Here is an 18,268-nt window from a genome sequence, read left to right as displayed (position 1 = left end):
GCCAATCTAGAGGGGAATAGCTAGCAATCTTACTTCCTCTAGGTCACTCATGTCTTTTACAATACACCTTGGTGTGGAGACTTAGAGGTTCTCAATTTTGGGAACTTGGAGAAACCTTTTCATCCATCCAAATCCATGGATCCAAGATGCAAGGAATGAAGGCCCTCTCTTTGGGTGATTAGCCTTTGCTTATGCAAAGAGGAATCTACAAAGGTATTGATTTCTCAACTCACTTTCATTTGAGTTGAGTCTTGGTTCACCTATCTACTAGGCTTTGAATTTCATGGGTAAATGTTTTGTTTTAAGTGCATACAAGCATGATTCCGCCTTTAATTGTTAATTGCATGCTATTGATGTTGCTTAAATGAACATGTTTTTCACAAATTTTCCTTCATAAACTCCATCCTTCTTGTTCTTAATCACAAATCCAGGGGGTTGATCAACATATACCTCTTAATGCAACACTACATTAAAAAATGTTGACTTCACATCTAATTGAAATAGTCTCCACCCTTTATGTGCAACCAATGCAACCAGTGTTCTAATTGTGTCAAGCCTAGCAACTGGTGCAAAGGTTTATTCCAGGCTTTTAAGAGTAACCCTTTGCAACCAGTCTTGCTTTGTTTTTTTGCACTGAGCCATCGAGGTTCAACTTGGTTTTGTGACACCAATTACTGGCTTATCAGATGGTCTATTAACTAACTCCCAAGTATTGTTCTTTTTTATCATTGCAATTTCATTCTCTATTGTTTTCTGTTATGATTCATCCTTGGTAGCTTCTTCAAATGTTTCAGGCTCAATGATACACATATTGCATATTTCATACACTTCTGCAATGCTTTTATATTTCAGTGGAGAGTGATCAAAATCTTGTGGACTTGAACTTTCACTATGTCCTACAAAACCAATTCCATCATGTGCTTTTTCAATATTTTCTGGTGTCTTATTATCACCTTCTGTAATCTCAGCTTGAGTCAAACTTAATTCACTAGTCTTTTTTTCTTTCTTAGTAAGTATATCAGTAAGTGGAACTGAAACACGACATTCTTTTTGTGCACTCCAATCCCAACTTGCTTCTTCATTGAACACTACATCTCTAGAAATGACAACTTTTCCAGATTCAATGTTATACAGTTTGTAGCCTTTCTCACAACTTCCATACCCCAGAAATACACATCTTGTGCTAGACAAATCAAGCTTTTGTCTCTGTTGTTTTGGAATATGTGCATAGCATAGAGAACCAAACACTCTCAAATGCTTAATTCCTGGCTTTCTTCCACTATAGGCTTCAAATGGAGTTTTCTTGTCCAAGGCTTTAGTTGGACACCTGTTTAAGACATATACTGCAGTGTTCACTGCTTCAGCCCAAAACTCCAGTGGTATCTTCTTCTTAAACATCATACACTTAGCCATCTCCACAATGGTCATGTTCTTCCTTTCAGCCACTCTATTCTGCTGTGGTAAGTATGCCACAATAAGCTATCTTTCTATTCCCATTTCTTCACAAAACTTGTTAAACTCCATGGATGTATACTCTCATCCTCTGTCACTTCTTAGTTTCTTCAACTTATACCCATATTACAATTCAACAATAGCCTTTAACTTCTTAAAGACATTGAACACCTCAGAGTTGTATCTTAGGAAGTAAACCCAACACATCCGAGTGCAATCATTTATGAAGGTGAGGAAGTACCTATTTCCAGCCTTTGTAACAATTTGCATTGGTCCACAAACATTAAAGTGTACCAATTCCAGCGGAATAGTGGCCCTATTTGTTGTCTCTCTTGGAAAAGAATCTCTGCAATGTTTCCTAAGAATGCACCCCTCACACACTTCATTGGTGTTCTTGATTTCTGGCAACCCAAGTACCATTTCTTTCCCTTGTAGCAACTTCAAACTATTGACATTCAGATGTCCCATTCTCCTATGCCAGATTAAGGTTGACTTATTCACACTTGTCCTTAATGCAAAATCTAAATTTGTTTAAAGTTTCAAAGGAAAACTTCTGTTTCCTTTCACTGGCACCTTAGCAATTAGATTAGAGAGAGCAGTCATCATAAATTCCAACCTTATTATCTCCAAAAATCAGAAAGTATCCATGCTCCATCATCTGCCCTACACTTAGTAGATTCTCCTTAAGACCAGAGACAAGAATTACCTCTTTGATATACCTCATTCCCATCTTAGTGTCCACCACTGGACTTCATTTTCCAATAACTTCAACCAATTACCCTTGTCCCCATTTCTACTTTTGCAATTATGCTTCTGTCAATATCAACTAGTACATCTTCTCTGCCAGTCATGTGGTTACTACAACCATTGTCCACATACCATACATCTTCAATAGACTTATTGTCAACCGCATTATTTACATAGAACATGGATGGTGTAGGAAGGACTTGAGTTGCAAAGTTTAGCTGCTGAACATTTTTCTTGTTGTTGCAGTCCCTTGCAATATGCCGTATTTTCCCATAACTATGACACTTAGGTTTGCCTTTAAGAAAACATTCTCCATAATGGTACTTATCACAGTGCCTGCAAGGGTTTCTTCCACCTTCTATCTTTTGATCCCACTTTTTAAATTTTGGTTTCCAATTATTCTGGTATCCATGGCCTTGATTTCCAGAAGAATTGGCAGGTTTAGAATTCACACTTAGACTTGCAAATGCTCTCTCAGTCTTGTTCTCATTATGTCTCTCCAATCTTTGTGCAAAACTTTTTAATGAGGCAACCACCTCTTGAACCTCAATCACTTCTATATCCCTTGAGTGTTCAATCACAGAGCATATAGGATCATACGTAGAAGGTAAACTAATCAACATTTTTCTGCACAATTCTCTCTCTAGACAATTCCTCTCCATAACTTCTCATTTGATTTATCAGATCAAACAATTTTGTAAGATGAATAGGCAAAGACTCATCATCTCTCATTCTGGTATGTTCGAATTCTCTACGAAGACCTTGTAATTTGACACTTCTAACATGTTTGTTGCCATGGAATTCTTGCATCGAGATATCCCAAGCTCCCTTAGAGGTTTCTTCATGAAAGATCCGAGGGAAAATCTCATCGGAAACTGCTCCTTGAATTAGCCCCAACGCCTTGGCATCTTTCATAAGCTTCTCCGTGAGAGTTGCAGCATCACCCGATTCCTCCTTCTCCTTCTTCTTTGCATCAGATTCATCAGCTCCCTTCGAATCTGAGCACTCTACTCCTTTTTCAACAAACTCCCATAATTCATGAGACTTGAAGATAGTCTTCATCCTTATGCTCCAGAACTCATAATTCTCGCCATTGAATATCGGCGCTCTCCGCTCACCACCTCTAGACCCTGCCATGTTAGACACATATCTCACAAGCAATTTCTTCAAATTCCTTCACAGATTTAATAGCCCAATGTTAAGCGACCAAACCAGGCTCTGAGGCCATGTTAGAATCTAGAGACTATGATCTCTATTGTAAGGAATGAATCGAAAATGAAGATGAAGGTTTCTGGAGAAATCTCAGAGAGTTGCAGAAAGAATATTCACAGAAGGATACTTTCATTCATCTTTTTTCACTCAGCACACAAGACATGGGCGAGAGTAATACCGTTGGGAAGAGAGAGGGATTCTCTCTCACAAAGTTCAATCTCCACCATTCATGTAATCTACCCTATAAGATAGCTACAAGTGGCAATACACATTACTAACACTAAGATTACATCTCAGCTGTCCAATTAGAATATAATCCAATAGCACATTTAAACTTGAAATACTAAGACTTAAACTAATATTTCTCTAGCACAAAAACTTATATTCCAACGTTTATGTTCTCTGTCGCATCAGTTTCACCAAGGCACATGGAAGAATCCGTGCCTACTTCATGTTCCTCTCTTGTCGATCCCTTTCTCTCAACGCTACCGTCTTCTTCAATTAAAAAATCAGGAGCTTTACCCGAAAGAGTTTGAGCATGTTTCTCTGGCTGGGTTGAAGTCAAAGACATGCCAGCTAGTGCAGATGCTAAAGCATCATCTATTGTCCAAGCAGGCCTTGGTTTTTCTGATGAACCTATCACAACATCTGATCCGTGATCTTCTTCGTCCTCGTCATCATCACCATTTAAAAATTCAGAAGCAGTTACTACCAGACTTGGAAGCAAATGGGTGGAATTTACCGAAGCAGACATTTCATAAGCTGTGGTCGGGGGTGCGTCTGGTTGAATGTCCTTCTCACCTGATTCAAATGCCTCGCAACGGTGATAATCATTTCCACTATTATAGCAAGAGTTAGACTCAGACTCATTGCATGAGAAAGAAGAAGCATAGAATCTTGCGCATGTTGCCTCGCAACGGTGATTTGTTCGCCAGTACTTCAAGTTGCTGCTCTACCCTTTCAAGCCTTGCCTCAATGCTGCTTATCGGTTTTAGCATCTTTTCTTCAAACCTCAAAAACAGATCCTCAATTCTGCCCATTCGAGAATAAAGCTGGTCCACGGCGCTTTCAACTCTTGACGGGATACATACCCGGGCAGTACTAGTACTAGCCTTATTAAAATCTGGAATCTTTACTTCTTGGTGATCAGGTATGCTGGCTTTTCGTTGTTCCTGAATCTTAGTTGCAACACTGGTAGAATCGGTTTCTTTTGACACAGTCGCTAGAGAGTTCTGTTTTCCCCATGTATCAGAAATTGGCTTGTCCTGTGTTCGGTTAGCACCCCTTGTTTTACAGAATTGCAAAAGGGTAGGCACAAGCATGGCCATGAGAGAACTCCCAAGCGACAGTAGACGAAGTGTGAGGGATACACAAGGACTTGCATCACTAGTCTGTGCTGTAGATTCATAAAAATCCTGATACACAAGGACTTGATCAGCAAGAACCATACAAAGATATTAACTAGACGGGGAAAAAAGAAGCGAAAGAAAAGCAAAAGTGGGAGGGGGTTCACTGGAATTAATATACATGGAGAACTAAGCAACATACCTGTGCAGATCCCAACTTCAATTGCGATGAATTGATTTTTTTATCAAGCACATTAGTATCTAAGACTTTCACTTCAACACAGTCATCTTCACTGTTGTTCGGGCTATTTCCATTTCTTGACTTAGCTTCGGATGGGTACCTAAGCGACTCATTTGAATTTGCAGGACAAACTTTATCATTATCACCTGTGTGTAGCACTTGTTCATCTCGGGCAGCAACGCCACGGCGAACAGTGCAGAGATGTTCATTGCCACTCTGCATATCAGGTGCACAGTCTATCGTATATACTCGGGCAGTACTTCGATCACAAACCTGCTGGATCTCATGCTTTTGTGTGAAATTAACTACAGTGGAAAACGTTGTTGGTCAAATGCACTTTAGATACCCAACTCTTAACAGAACCCTTAGTAACACTTTGAGCTGCAACAGATATTACTTCTACTTTTAGCAACCAAGTGTCGTCTTTCGTAAATATTCGTAGTTGAACACACTGCAAAATCCTGTTTTTATCCTCGTTTTCGAGTACAAGATTGCCCCCTCCGATGCATGGACATGGTGGTATCCCCTCATATCCCGTGTCCTGTCGTATATCTTGTGGATTAAGGTATCCCCATGTCCATGCATCGTAGATTGCCCCTCTATTTAGCTTCGTTTTCATCTAAAATTTGGCAATAATCCTAATCCTAATCAACTGCCATTCACAGCATGAAAACTTAGTCCCAGAAATTATTAACTTTTAAGTCCTAACGTACAATAATAAATAATACATAAAAGGACCAGGATATATATATATATATGTCAAACCTCAAATTCAATAAAATTTGGGGCCGAAATGTAAAGTTTTCGGAAAAGAGAAGTTGTGGAGCTTACTGGTGATCTCGCAAGGGCCCGAATCGGGTGACGGAGGGTGCAGAATAAGAGTGGATGTAGGTGTGGAATTCGGAGTGTCGTCGTCGATCGGAGAGGAGGAGGATTCGAAAGAGACGCAATTCGTGAGGGAACCACCTGCAACTGTCCCGGTTGTGGCGGAGGTCCACGAAGTGGTGTCCAGGTTGTCGATCTCGTCGACGTGTGTTTCCATGGTGTTTTGGTTTGTCTTCTGTCGTGTGATATGTGAAGAGAGAGTTGCTTAATGGAGAAGTAGGAGAAACAAGTGTGAGGTAAAGTCGTACTTTAAAGGAATTTTCTGGCTTTAAGTCCTAACTGAATCGCATTCTTAATCATTAAGAATTTTAGATGTACGTAAAATACGTACAAGATGATGAAACATAAACTATTGAGTAAATTGTAGCAATAGTTTTTCAAATTTAATTAAATTGAAACAATATTTTCTCAATTAAAAATTCATTACTATTAGCCTCAGTTTATCAAAATGTGTAGCTATGGTCATTTTTATCAAATTCGTCAAAATTCTATCAAAATGAGTTATATTGAAAGAACTATTGCTACAATTGGGGTAAAGTTGAGGGATCATTACTCCAATTGAGTTAAAGTCGAATGACCATTTATCCAGTTGGATTAAAGTTGTGGGATCATCAATACAATTTTTCTTATTTGATTTTTCATATTTGCCCTTTGATTAAGCCTTACATGCATGACATGTGACCCATTTAGATGGAAATTCTAAAAGAATTAACGAAAATGATTATAGCTGTACATTTTGATTAATTGAGGGACCATTGGTAATAGATTTGGTTGATAGATTATTGCTCCAATTTGGTGAAAGTTAAAGGAATATTGTTACAATTTACTCTAAAATATTTGGTTAATTACACTAACACCTCCTGAAGTTTATCGAGTTTTCACAAAACCCCATCAGGTTTTAATTCTCTTTCATATAACCCCTTCAATCAAAATTTTGCTTATAGATTTACTAATTTACCCTTTACTAATTTAATAAAAAAACTTTATAATTGTATAAAATAAATTATAAGTCATCACTTAAAAAAAAAAAGACAAGTAGAACACCATTGGACGAAAACAAACTAAGAAAAAAATTTAATTAATTCTTTGAAAATAATAGTTTATTAAAAAATAGATGATCATAAAGCAAACAGCCATTCAACTTAATTTTGGAGGGGATAAATAAATTTATTTTTTCATTATTAGGGTTCAAAAAGATGACTTTGGAATTGCCTAATCTCAATGGACCAAAAATTAGGGCAAAAATTGAGCAAAAAAAAAAAACCAGCAAATTGAGTTGTCCTTTAGGGTGCCAGAAAAAAACCATGGACCAGAAGTTGTGTATCGAAAATTTTAAACAGAGGAAGAAGAAAGAGATGGTCTTCTTTGAAAAAATTTCAGTATTACTTTAAAAATAATATTTTATTAAAAAATAGACGACAATCGAATCTATCGTTGTCCATTGTGTCATCCTGTGGGATTGGATTTTGTTCATTAGGGTTTTTTGTTCGGAAGAAACGAGAAGTTTAGAGTGATTGTAAGAGAGGTTACATGTCCCCGCAAATACTGCCGGTTCAATTTGTTCGCTCTTATGACTTCAGCTACTTCATTGATCTTGTACAGTGTTTTTTTTTCACGTCGTCGATGTCCGTGTGTCAACCACATAATATTTGCAGGACTAATATTTTCTTAATTATTATTGCTAATCTCGATTTTCTTTGTGTAAAATTATAAAATTTTTACACAATGTCGGAGATGGAGAGATCCTTTTTTTGTTTTGTTCAAAAGTTGAATGGGTGGTGGTGATGGAGAAGGGAGGAGATGGGGTGGGAGGGAAAGAAGAAGATGAACACTTTTTTTTAATAAAATATTATTTTTAAAGTAATAAATAAATTTCTTTTCTTAATTTTGTTTTTGTCAACGTGGTCTTCTTCTTGTCCTTTTTAAAGTGTTTAATGACTTATAATTTATTTTATACAATTATAAAGTTTTTCTATTAGTTTTAAGTAATTAATAAGGGTAAATTAGTAAATTTATAAGGAAAATTTTGACTGAAGGGGTTATATGAAAGGGAATTAAAACCTGAGGGGGTGTTTGTGTAATGTCTCAAACGTGAGGGGGTTTTGTGAAAACTCGATAAATCTCAAGGGGTGTTAGTGGAATCAACCCCTAAAATATTTTAAACAAAACTAAAAAGAATAAAAAGTTACAGGTAAAAAATAAAATGTAATTGAACAAACTGTCACACGAATGAATTTGTGGTAAAAAATTAGTTTCGAATAATGTGTTTCCTATTTCCCCACAGGGCCACCCCTTTTAACAGTTTTTCTTTCAATTTTTATGTTGGAAATATTGTGAAGTCATTAGTTAATCATTTATGTTTCAAACTCATCTAATTCGTCCTTTATATTGACTTACTCATTACAGTTGCTCTTACCATCTAATGTTGTTACCGCAGTTATTTTGTTAGTTGGATGATTTGTCATATGGGCCCACAAAGCCAATAATATTGTCCCACGCTGGAAAGGTTCTTGTGCACGTACGGAACTAGAGTTTGGTGGGTGTGAGGGAGGGAATGTAGTGGGCCTCAAAATCAGGGGGAGGATGTCGTGTTTTATGTGTCTTTGGTCGGAGAAATTACGTTGTCCAGCTTCCGAATCATAGAATTTCTTCTCACATTGGTTTACAAAGAGATAATGATTCATGAGAAATAAGATTAAAATGTTCATGCTACACTTGCCCACAGTCACATTTACTATCACTATTTTGCCAACAATTACCACGTGACACTTCAACCACATCATTGATATCACCGATTTATACGACTGCTTTATCATGGTCATAATAACCATTTCAAATGATAAAAAAAAAAAAAATTAAAAATAACAATGTATATTGAGGAATTAGCCATTAAAATATTCATGACAATTAATAGGACTCTATTTAAATCCATGATAAAAGTTTCATAAACTTCATTAAAATTAATGTAGAATTTAATCAAAATCCACATGGATTCTATAGAAATCAAATAAACTCCCTTAAAATCCATGTATTTATAACTCTATGGAAATTTATTAAACTCTATATAAAATACACCCCTTACTTTATCCCTCGTAGTATGTCAAAAGCAAGATATTCATACACCCATTTTTACTTTCAGACACTCTTGTTAAATTTTGACCATTGATATTCTACAATTCATCTGATCCGACGGTCAAAATTCGAGAAGTTTGTGAAAAATAAAAATGACTGTGTAGATAGCATTACCCTAAAAGTATCCATGAACTCATTCATTAACTTTCCGATAGAAAATATTCAGACTAATCACAACCTAACTGCAGCATGAAAAATAAATTTTTCTATAAAAGCAATCTTCATTTACAGGATGTCCCCCAGATCCAGAGCTCAGAAATTTTTACAGTCTCATTAATTAGTTGAACCATGCAAGCACTGTGTGCCTCTCAAAAGGTCGATCAAAATGCAAGCGTACTTATCTTGTCCTTGCTCCAAATTTCATCGTCAAATCTATACCACCTGAACACATCTTCATCAGCAGCTACCCCATCCTCACACATATCACATATCAATGTTGGACACAGAAGAAACTTACTGGAGCCATGAAGCTTCTGCAGTGATTGACTCGCCAAGTTGTTCGCATATATAAGAGTAGCCGGGATGCTCAGAGTCCTCTATAAAGGTACAGTGAGCGATATTTAGCACTTCCAAATCCTCCATCCTACTCAGAAATTAGCTCATTAATTATTTGAACCATGCAAGCATGTGTGATCCTCATATTGTCTATCAATATGAAAGCGAACTTATCTTGTTTCCTTGCGCCAAATTTCTTCGTCAAATCCAACCACCTGAACACATCTTTATCAGCAGTTAGTTCATCCTCAGACATATCACACATCAGTGTTGGACACAGAAGAAACTTCTGCAACCACGAGGCTTGTGCCGTGATTGACTCGCCAAGTTGTTCGCATATATAAGAGTAGTCGGGATGCTCAGAGTCCTCTCTAAAGATATATATAGAGTGAACCGTTTACCCGTTAGACTTAACACCTTAAGCTTTTGGGTGTAGGCAACAACAACCCTTGCGCATACTTCCTGAAACTCAAAAGGGCACATAACTTTTGTAGTAGCCACCAACCAGCTCCATGATTTGATCAAAACATACAATCGGGTTCCAGCCATTGTAATCGGGTTCCAGGTTGGTAAGCTTTTTGAGGCCAAGGGTTCCTTTGGCTGCATCACGATGGAGCTCTCTCGTGCTTTGTTCTCTCATGACACTCATTCCTACAATGTATAAGTGTTTCTAAGGTTTACGTGCGCAAAATGAGTGTGAAGAATGTATGATGTACTTCATGTATTATGGTGAAGGTTTGTGAGGCATTTTATAGAAAACTTGAGTGTTAAAGTTGGTGTTAGCAAAGAAGTTGGTTTAGTCATAGACAAAATGTTCACGTGAAATGACATAGAAAGTGTTCATCAGTTTCATGTGAAATGACAAAAGAAAATTACATATACATATATCAGTTACAGAAATTTTACGTGAAATGACAGACAAAATGTTCACTGGTTTCACGTAAAATGACATGGAAAATTACACATGCATATATCAGTTACAAAAGTTTAATGTGAAATGACAGACAGTGTTCATTGGTTTCACATGAAATGATAAAGGAATTTGCTCATGCATATATCAGTTACTAAAGCTTCACGTGAAAATTACACATGCATATATCAGTTACAGAAGTTTCACATGAAATGACAGACAAAGTTTTCATCTATTTCACGTGACATGACAGAGGAAATTATACATGCATATATATCAGTTACAGAAGTTTCACGTGAAATGACATAGGATTACACATTCATATATGAGTTACTAAAGCTTCATGTGAAAGTTACACATGCATATATCAGTTACAGAAATTTCACGTGAAATAACCGACAAAGTTTGTACCGATATCACGTGAAACAACAGACAAAATTTTATCCGGTTTCACGTGAAATGCTACATGAAATTACATACGCATATATCAACTACAAAAGTTTCGGGTGATAATTATTAATATGGTAATTAATCTACATGAATATGACAACGCATTCATTTTTAAAATAGTGAATATGGCCAGTTTTAAAAAACCTGGATGCCTTCCCAGATCTCCACGGGGGAAAAAAAAAGTATGGGTGTAAATAGCGAACAAAATTTATAATGGCCTCTAATTTAATTTTTTTAATTAGTCCTTTTTTTTAGAACGCAAAATGCACAGATTCGGTCCTATCAAAATATAATGGTTTCAAGTTTTAATTTTCAGTTATTACGAACATAAAACGCATAAGTTTGGCTCAATTACTCTTATTTACTTATGAACTCAAAATTCACACATTTCATCGTTTTGAAACATATTGGCCTCATGTTTTAATGTTTTCATTGCTTTTTTTCCTTGTGAGCTCAAACCATAAATATTCGTCCTTACCAAAAAATAACGGCCTTGATTTTTAACTTTTTTATACACTTTTTTCTTATAAACTCAAAATTCAAATATTTGGTCTTAACGAAACAATTATGGCCTCGAATTTTTTTTTTTTTTTTTATAATTCTTTTTCCTTATAAACTCAAGCACAGATTCGGTCATATCAAAACATATTTTCTTAGATTTTAAGTACTCTTTGTTCTTAAGAAATCATAACGCATATATTTGTTCTTATCAAAAGTTCAGAACATGGTTGCTTCTAATTTTTTGGTTACTCTTTTTCTTATGAATTCAAAAGCCATAGATTTACTGTTATCGAAACATTGCCTCCCTTTCTTGGCATCTTTCTTTAGTCGAATCTGTATTCTTTGTGGCGAAGTCGTACCCTCTAACAAAATGTATAGATTTGGATGAAGAAAACGAGAACTTCATCACCGCTCCTAAAAAAACTAAAGGTTAGTGGTGAAGATGGTTCAAACTTCAAACCTTATATTTCTTTGGCTCAAAATAAAATTTCAGTTTCAGAACGTGGCTCTTGAAACGAATCAAAACGCCATGGTCAAAAATTGTGATGTCCGATTCAAAATTGATTAGTTAAAAAAAAGCTTTTTGATAAGCTCACTTTGAAGAGTCTCAAATTGATAGAGCCTAAGTTGATGAAAAACTAAAAAGGCAACAAAATTTTCTTGAACGCTATTTAATTTTCGAAGAGACTCGATTTCCATGATTGAATGTACTTCAATATACCCCTGGTTTTCAGCGTTAACTTTCCAATACGAAAATTCAAAATAAAAGTGTCCATGAGACATTCCAATTCGTGTATTGGTGGAGGACTGAGGAGTATGCAAGGGGTGATTTTAGAGCATGCCCAACTTCTGCCCAACCACCAACTGGGCGTAGGCGGGCGTCATCACCATGGAACCATGGTTTGATGTGAGTCTAACGTACAAGTATTTTGATCCATTTGTTTAGATCAAAATTTATTTAGATTTAGGTTTTATATCATTGTTGTTCAGAGTGTTTAAACGTGAATTATAAGATATTTTGCACTAAAAAAATACATTTTGTAGAATATGAAGACGACAAGTTGGTGTTATGACAAGGAAAGACTGTCTCTCCTCAGTCCTCCACCAATACTAAAAAAATATATTTATGTAATTAACAAAACAAAAAAGACTCTCCTGTCTTAAGAGCAGTTCCACCGGAGAACTCATAGGCCAGCACCCAGCCAAAAAACCAGCCCGGCACCAAGGCTATCCACTACAACCTAGCATTTTGACCGGTACCCAACCCAAGCCAGGCAAGAGACCGGCCTAAAATTGACAGACCCAAATGCCAGGCCATCTGACTTCAACCGGGCCATCAACCTCCCGCACGATCAACGCATCGCAGAGAGATCTTGGTGCAGAGCTCCTCTAGGCTGAGGTTGAAGAAGGCCAATTTGCAGGCGGAGCAAAGGGCGGTGGGGATGGGGGTTTGGGGGCTTTCGACGCCCTCCTCGAGGCTGAGGTTCAGAGAGAGAGAAAGAGAGGGAGAAATAGATCCCTTCCACTGTGTTCTTCCTATATCCCTTCATCTTGTTAATGGGTTTCTTTCTTCTGCACATTGGAGGGGAGCGGTGGGGGAGCTTCTGAGGCAGAGACAGGGGAGGGGAGCTAAGATGCATTTGCTAAAAATTAAATTAATATTTTATAATAATAATTATTAATATTTTAATAAAATTGACTAGGCTATTTGGTTTTAGGGGTGGAGATGCTTTGGCCTATTACTGTACACTGAAGTCTATTAATGTTCACTTGAGTGGATAAATGAGATGGGTGCTAGTGCAAAGTCTTTAGGGATGAAATTGCTCTAAGAGACGATTGGTATAGTACGGCCCCAACTCTCTTAGATGGGGAATGGTATCATCATACCGTTCGCTCCCTGTTCTGATTTTTTTTATTTTTTATTTTTTATCTTTTTTCCTTTGAGGTTTTTTTAGGGACCACCACGGCTTCTCTCTTCTCGAGAAACCATATATCCCTTATCAGGATGGGCACAACTATCTTTCGAGCACATGTTTAGGTTTGGCCTACATAGAAAAACAAAATGGAGCACCTAACAACGTATCTTCATAGATCAAGAACTACAAGATCGCCCCTTTCTTACGTTACTTTATTTGACTTCGTTCTTTTCTTGTTTTCTGTTTTTTGGGGTGTTTTCTACAAAAGTATATATTATATTTATGTATAGTATATTAATTCTAATTATGTCACATTTCATTCACATATATACATATATGTTTTTTTTTTTTTTTTTACATTGAATCTCTTCATAAAAAAATGCGTGTAATAATTAATTTCTATCAATATTCAGTAATTAATATAAACATAATTATAAGGAATAAAACTATATAAGATATGGAAACTCAGATTTATTCCCACTGTGTTGTCATAAGTTATGCTAGATCTTTCTTCTTCATTTACAAAAGGGGTCCAAGATTGGTTGGTTTTATACATGATACGAACAAGCATTTCTTAATCTATAACTGCTTCAGATTTTAAATTACGTTGAAGATTGAAAAAACGATGCAAAGTTCGGAGACGTCTAATGACCAAGATGAAGCAGAATCTGGTGATAGTTCTGAAGAGCTTAAACCATATGCAGTTCTCAAAAATCGTATCCATGATTTACTAGTGGTATATGTTAATTTTCATGGCTCCTCTATTCGCTTTTTATTTTTGTTACGTTAGTTTTTCAAGTTTTATCTATAAAATTAACTCACTTGTTGACACTCTTTTTGGAGTTGGACAGGCGTTGTCGGATCCAAATCAATGAAAACATCTGTGACATTACCAAATAATTGGAACCCAGGATATGGACGCTAAGACATCTCAATATATCATCGGTTCCATTACAGAGACCAAAACAAGAACTTACTCTCGCTTTCAAAGCTGGATCTTGTGGATGAGCCTGAAGTCTCAAGAGGTGGAGACAGAGAACGCCCGCTGCGACCTACTGGCAAAGTATTGTAGGCATTTCCAGAAGAAACCAAGTTTTTGTTGAATATAGGTCCCGCATCGGGGAATTGAGAAAATAGAATATAATATATTAGTGTATTGTTCCACTCCTAATAACACCGAGACATTTTGTGATGAAATTCACCACCTAACAATAGGTGATTAAGTTGAGACAATATCAATGTGGTTAGGAGTGGGCCAGTGGCCCGTCTCTTTGAACATCGGACAGTTTTATGCCCACTGCAATTCTGACTGTTATCACATTGTGACTGCAACCCTCAAAACTCAAAACAAAACAAGTCATTAAATCTCAAGTGTTTTTTTGCATATTCAGAGAAGGTACAAATCGACGACTATATACTGTCATGCATAGTTATACAGAGAAGCTAAGCCTAACTGTCTTCAATTGCAAAATGACCCTTTTTCCGTCTTTTAGTAAATCCATGAGGAGAAGGTGCTATAATCTTGTGCCTTCGCGAGCTGTAGATAACCAACATCACTGCGATATCAGCAACGCGGAATATATCTCCCCAGCCCTCCGCATCTGTACAGGTGGAAGTTGATTTCTGCACCACACGCTTCATATATTGAAAATATCGCTCCACCACTAGTAAAAGTAGATGATGCAGACCACCTCCAACTTTGAACAACACTTTTAACAAGTTTCTTACAGATGAAGGGACAAGAACACGCAAATGTGTGACATACAGCCCACTGCGCAGAGGAGCAAACGGTTGACAATGACGTCAACATGCAACTGCAACTGGAACATCTTCTTCAGTTTGTAAGTTGTCAGAGTCAACGGGCAATGGACTCTTCTAGAACTTGTTTCTTAGCTGACCACAAGCTGCATCTGCATCCAAGCCCCTTGTTTGACGTGTGCTGACGGTTACTTTATTGTTCTCCAGAGCAGCCGCAAATGCTTGTACCTGCCAAATGAAATTTTGTCAGAAACCACAACAAATCAGGTGAGTAAAACAAGAATTAAACTAACAAAAAAAGCGAGAATTGGATCAAGTATAGAGGTGTTTATGCTTGAAAACAAAGTTACATACCGCTTTCTTGGATGGACGTTTATACTCAGAGCCTTCTATTGGATTAAATGGTATCAAGTTCACATGAGAACCTCGTCCCCACTCATGGAGTAGTCTGCAAGTTCTACTGCATGGTCTACCGCATCATTAGCTCCAGCTTCTCAAAACAAAAATCATTGTCAGGTTGTTAAAGTAAGCATACAGGGATCAAAAAAGACGAACATAATTTTTCTAAATCTTATTTCAGTACCTAAGAGTGCATACTCAAAGGAAACCCGTCTACCGGTTTCAGTGAAATAGTCCCTGCAATCCCTCATCAGTGCACTCAGAGGGTATGCCTTTGCACTAGGCACAATTGTTTCCCTCAGCTTCTGGTTAGGAGCATGCAGGCTGATACACAACAATATGAGAAACACTTAGCAAGGATTTAACTTCAGAACGCTTCCTTTTTTCTTTTTTTTTTGTTCTTTTTCTGAACAAGCAGTTCAACAAAATGCTCCAGTAAATACAAATAACTCATTCCCATTTAAAAATAATATACCTGACAGCCAATGTCGACTGAAGTTTGTAAGATGCTAGCCTTTTAATTGTATTTGGAACCCCAACGGTAGAAATTGTGATCATTCTTTGCCCAATTTGAATATCCTGTAGGAAATAAAGTCCAACATAAATAAGTTTCACTCATATCATAATGTTAACAATTTTATAAAATAGCATTCCGCTTTAATACTAGTAGGTTTCAGGTCACAAAGTCAAAGTTCTTGATTCTATATATTAAACATGGAACCAAAGCAGCTATTAAAAAGCACAAGATATAGTTGCAAAGGCACCTTGTTTAGACACTGATGCGCTTCAAGTACCGCCTTCAGGTTCATCATCGGTTCACCCATTCCCATGAACACCACATTAGTCACCCTATGGCTGAAGATTTCCTCTATAGCCAAAACCTGGAAATATGATGGTATCCAGAATCACAATAAATATTGAGTTTGCTTATGTATTAGCATACAACAATTGTAAACCTTACATGAAATTTTCAATCATGCCTGTGCACAAATTAGATAAACAAGTGAGCATGCAAAGAGCCCTGGAAGATAAGAGCATGGAAAAGACAGTTAATACCTGCTCAACAATTTCATGCCTCTTGAGGTTTCTTCAAAATCCTCCTTTTCCCGTGGCACAAAAAGAGCAACGAAGAGGGCATCCCACCTGTCTCACGCAAAATAATAAGAAATACCATACGAACTGCATTGTGGTGAACCATGCAAAAAACCAACGCTGAAACATAACTGCAGGGAAATTTTATTTCAATGGCTGAATCTCATCTCAGAAAATCACCTGTGATGAAACACACGCTGTAAGGTGCATCACACCTTTCTCGTCTTTAACTGGTATGCCAACAGTTTCAATCAATCTGTTATCCTCCAACTTTATCAATAACTGCAAGAATCAATGGCACAACTTTTAACCGCTAATACGCTAATCCAAAAAATTACTTACTGGCAATCAAACAGCCCCATTTCACAAACAATCATGATCCACGGAAACCATTCAACTTCACATTGAGTTATAACAAGGATATCCCACAAAATTATCCAGTGGCAGCAACCATCTTCCAAGACATTACCTTGACAGTGCCATCAGCAGCAGTGACGCTCTGGTAAATGGGTGACCTACCAACTTTCCATCCAGCTTCCTCAAGCTCATTTCTGAATGCCAGAGGCACTGCAGCACAAAGCCCCACAATAATTTAGCATTGCCCCCCCAAAACACAAAAAACCCAGAAAAGAAAAAGAAAAGAAAAACCAATTTTTTCTAGAGAGAGATGGAAAGAGAAATTTACCCTGATTGAAATCCTGAATATCTTTAATCTTTCTTTTGTAAATAAGATGATGGAGCTGCTTCCCTCTGTAGGCTTGCTATAAATACATTTTCAGAAACAGAAATTTAAGTAAATAAATTCAGTAACTTTCATTTCTGCGCAAACAAATTGAGAGCATTTTGTGCTTGTTTACCTGACTGAAGTCGATTGCGAGCTGTTGGAGCTCCGGTTCCGACAAGCCGACGAGGACTTGGGGGTCGGTGCTTTTGGGGGCGGTGGTGGTGGTGGTGGTGGACAGGTTCATGCTCGCCGCTGCCATGGCGCGAGTGCGGGCAGCGCGTGCGAGAGGAACGGCGCAGACGCGCTGAATTAGCGACGTTGATGCGGCTGTCATCATTGTGCTGTGCTGTGCTGGGTTTTTGGTTTGGCGCGCGATGAAGAAGATGAAGCAGAGGAAGTGTGGCTAAAACCTCAGCTTTGTGGTTAACTGATATTGGACTTGATATGGGCTTTAGGCCCAAGTTGGACCAAGCCCATAATTGGGTCGAGAGCCTGAATCAGTCCATAAACATGGTAAAGGGTGGCAACGGGTCGCGTTCGAGTTTATTTATTTATGTTTCATGTCAGTTGATTAATACGTAAAAGGATGTAATAACTAATAATACAATAAGCGATATAATATTTCTTGGAACAACATTAGTCATGTTTTAATTATGTTATTGTATACACTATACACCTCGAGTTTTGTATATAAGAAGGATGATGATAATGATTGTTGAGATAGCGGACAATCACAAGTGATTAGTCCAACCTTGATATTGTTTCTAATTTAACCATCTCGATGATATTTTTTCAAATCCACTGCTACTTGTATTCACATAATTATCTCCAACCTAAGAAAGAAGTAGAGAAAATGGGAGTTTGCAGCACCTGGTTCTTTATAAAACTTGGCTTGGAACTTGAAGGTTTAATCGCGTAGCTTCACTTTTTATATTATTTTATTTTGCCAATCAATATTGGAGAGAGGAAATTGAATTCGAGACTTGCGGTGCATTAGTAGAAGGACAA

General features: G+C 37.2%; 1 protein-coding gene and 1 pseudogene across 1 annotated transcript; both read right to left on the bottom strand.

Moving 5' to 3' along the window:
- Window positions 1-3,594: 3,594 nt before the first annotated feature.
- Window positions 3,595-6,132, bottom strand: LOC103945933. Its single transcript, XM_048586075.1, has 3 exons — window positions 5,830-6,132; window positions 4,960-5,303; window positions 3,595-4,826 (listed from the first exon to the last, which is right to left on the bottom strand). Exons 1-3 carry the CDS (start codon window positions 6,038-6,040, stop codon window positions 4,278-4,280), a joined length of 1,104 nt encoding a protein of 367 aa, XP_048442032.1. The 5' UTR covers window positions 6,041-6,132; the 3' UTR covers window positions 3,595-4,277.
- Window positions 6,133-14,629: 8,497 nt separating this feature from the next.
- LOC103945889 lies at window positions 14,630-17,649 on the bottom strand (annotated as a pseudogene).
- Window positions 17,650-18,268: the final 619 nt, after the last annotated feature.

Source organism: the organism of the source record quoted next, unplaced genomic scaffold, assembly GCF_019419815.1.
Source record: "Pyrus x bretschneideri cultivar Hongxiangsu unplaced genomic scaffold, Pyrus_bretschneideri_v1 Contig24, whole genome shotgun sequence".
NCBI lineage: Eukaryota > Viridiplantae > Streptophyta > Magnoliopsida > Rosales > Rosaceae > Pyrus > Pyrus x bretschneideri.
This window is presented reverse-complemented; position numbering and strand designations above follow the sequence as displayed.

Excerpts from the sequence above, each read along its gene's own strand:
- LOC103945933 (XM_048586075.1), bottom strand. The coding sequence starts at position 6,040 with ATGGAAACACACGTCGACGAGATCGACAACCTGGACACCACTTCGTGG. Across the intron at positions 5,304-5,829 it reads GGGCCCTTGCGAGATCACCA|TTAATTTCACACAAAAGCAT; the intron begins GTAAGCTCCACA and ends TTTCCACTGTAG. Across the intron at positions 4,827-4,959 it reads TGAAGTTGGGATCTGCACAG|GATTTTTATGAATCTACAGC; the intron begins GTATGTTGCTTA and ends CTTGTGTATCAG.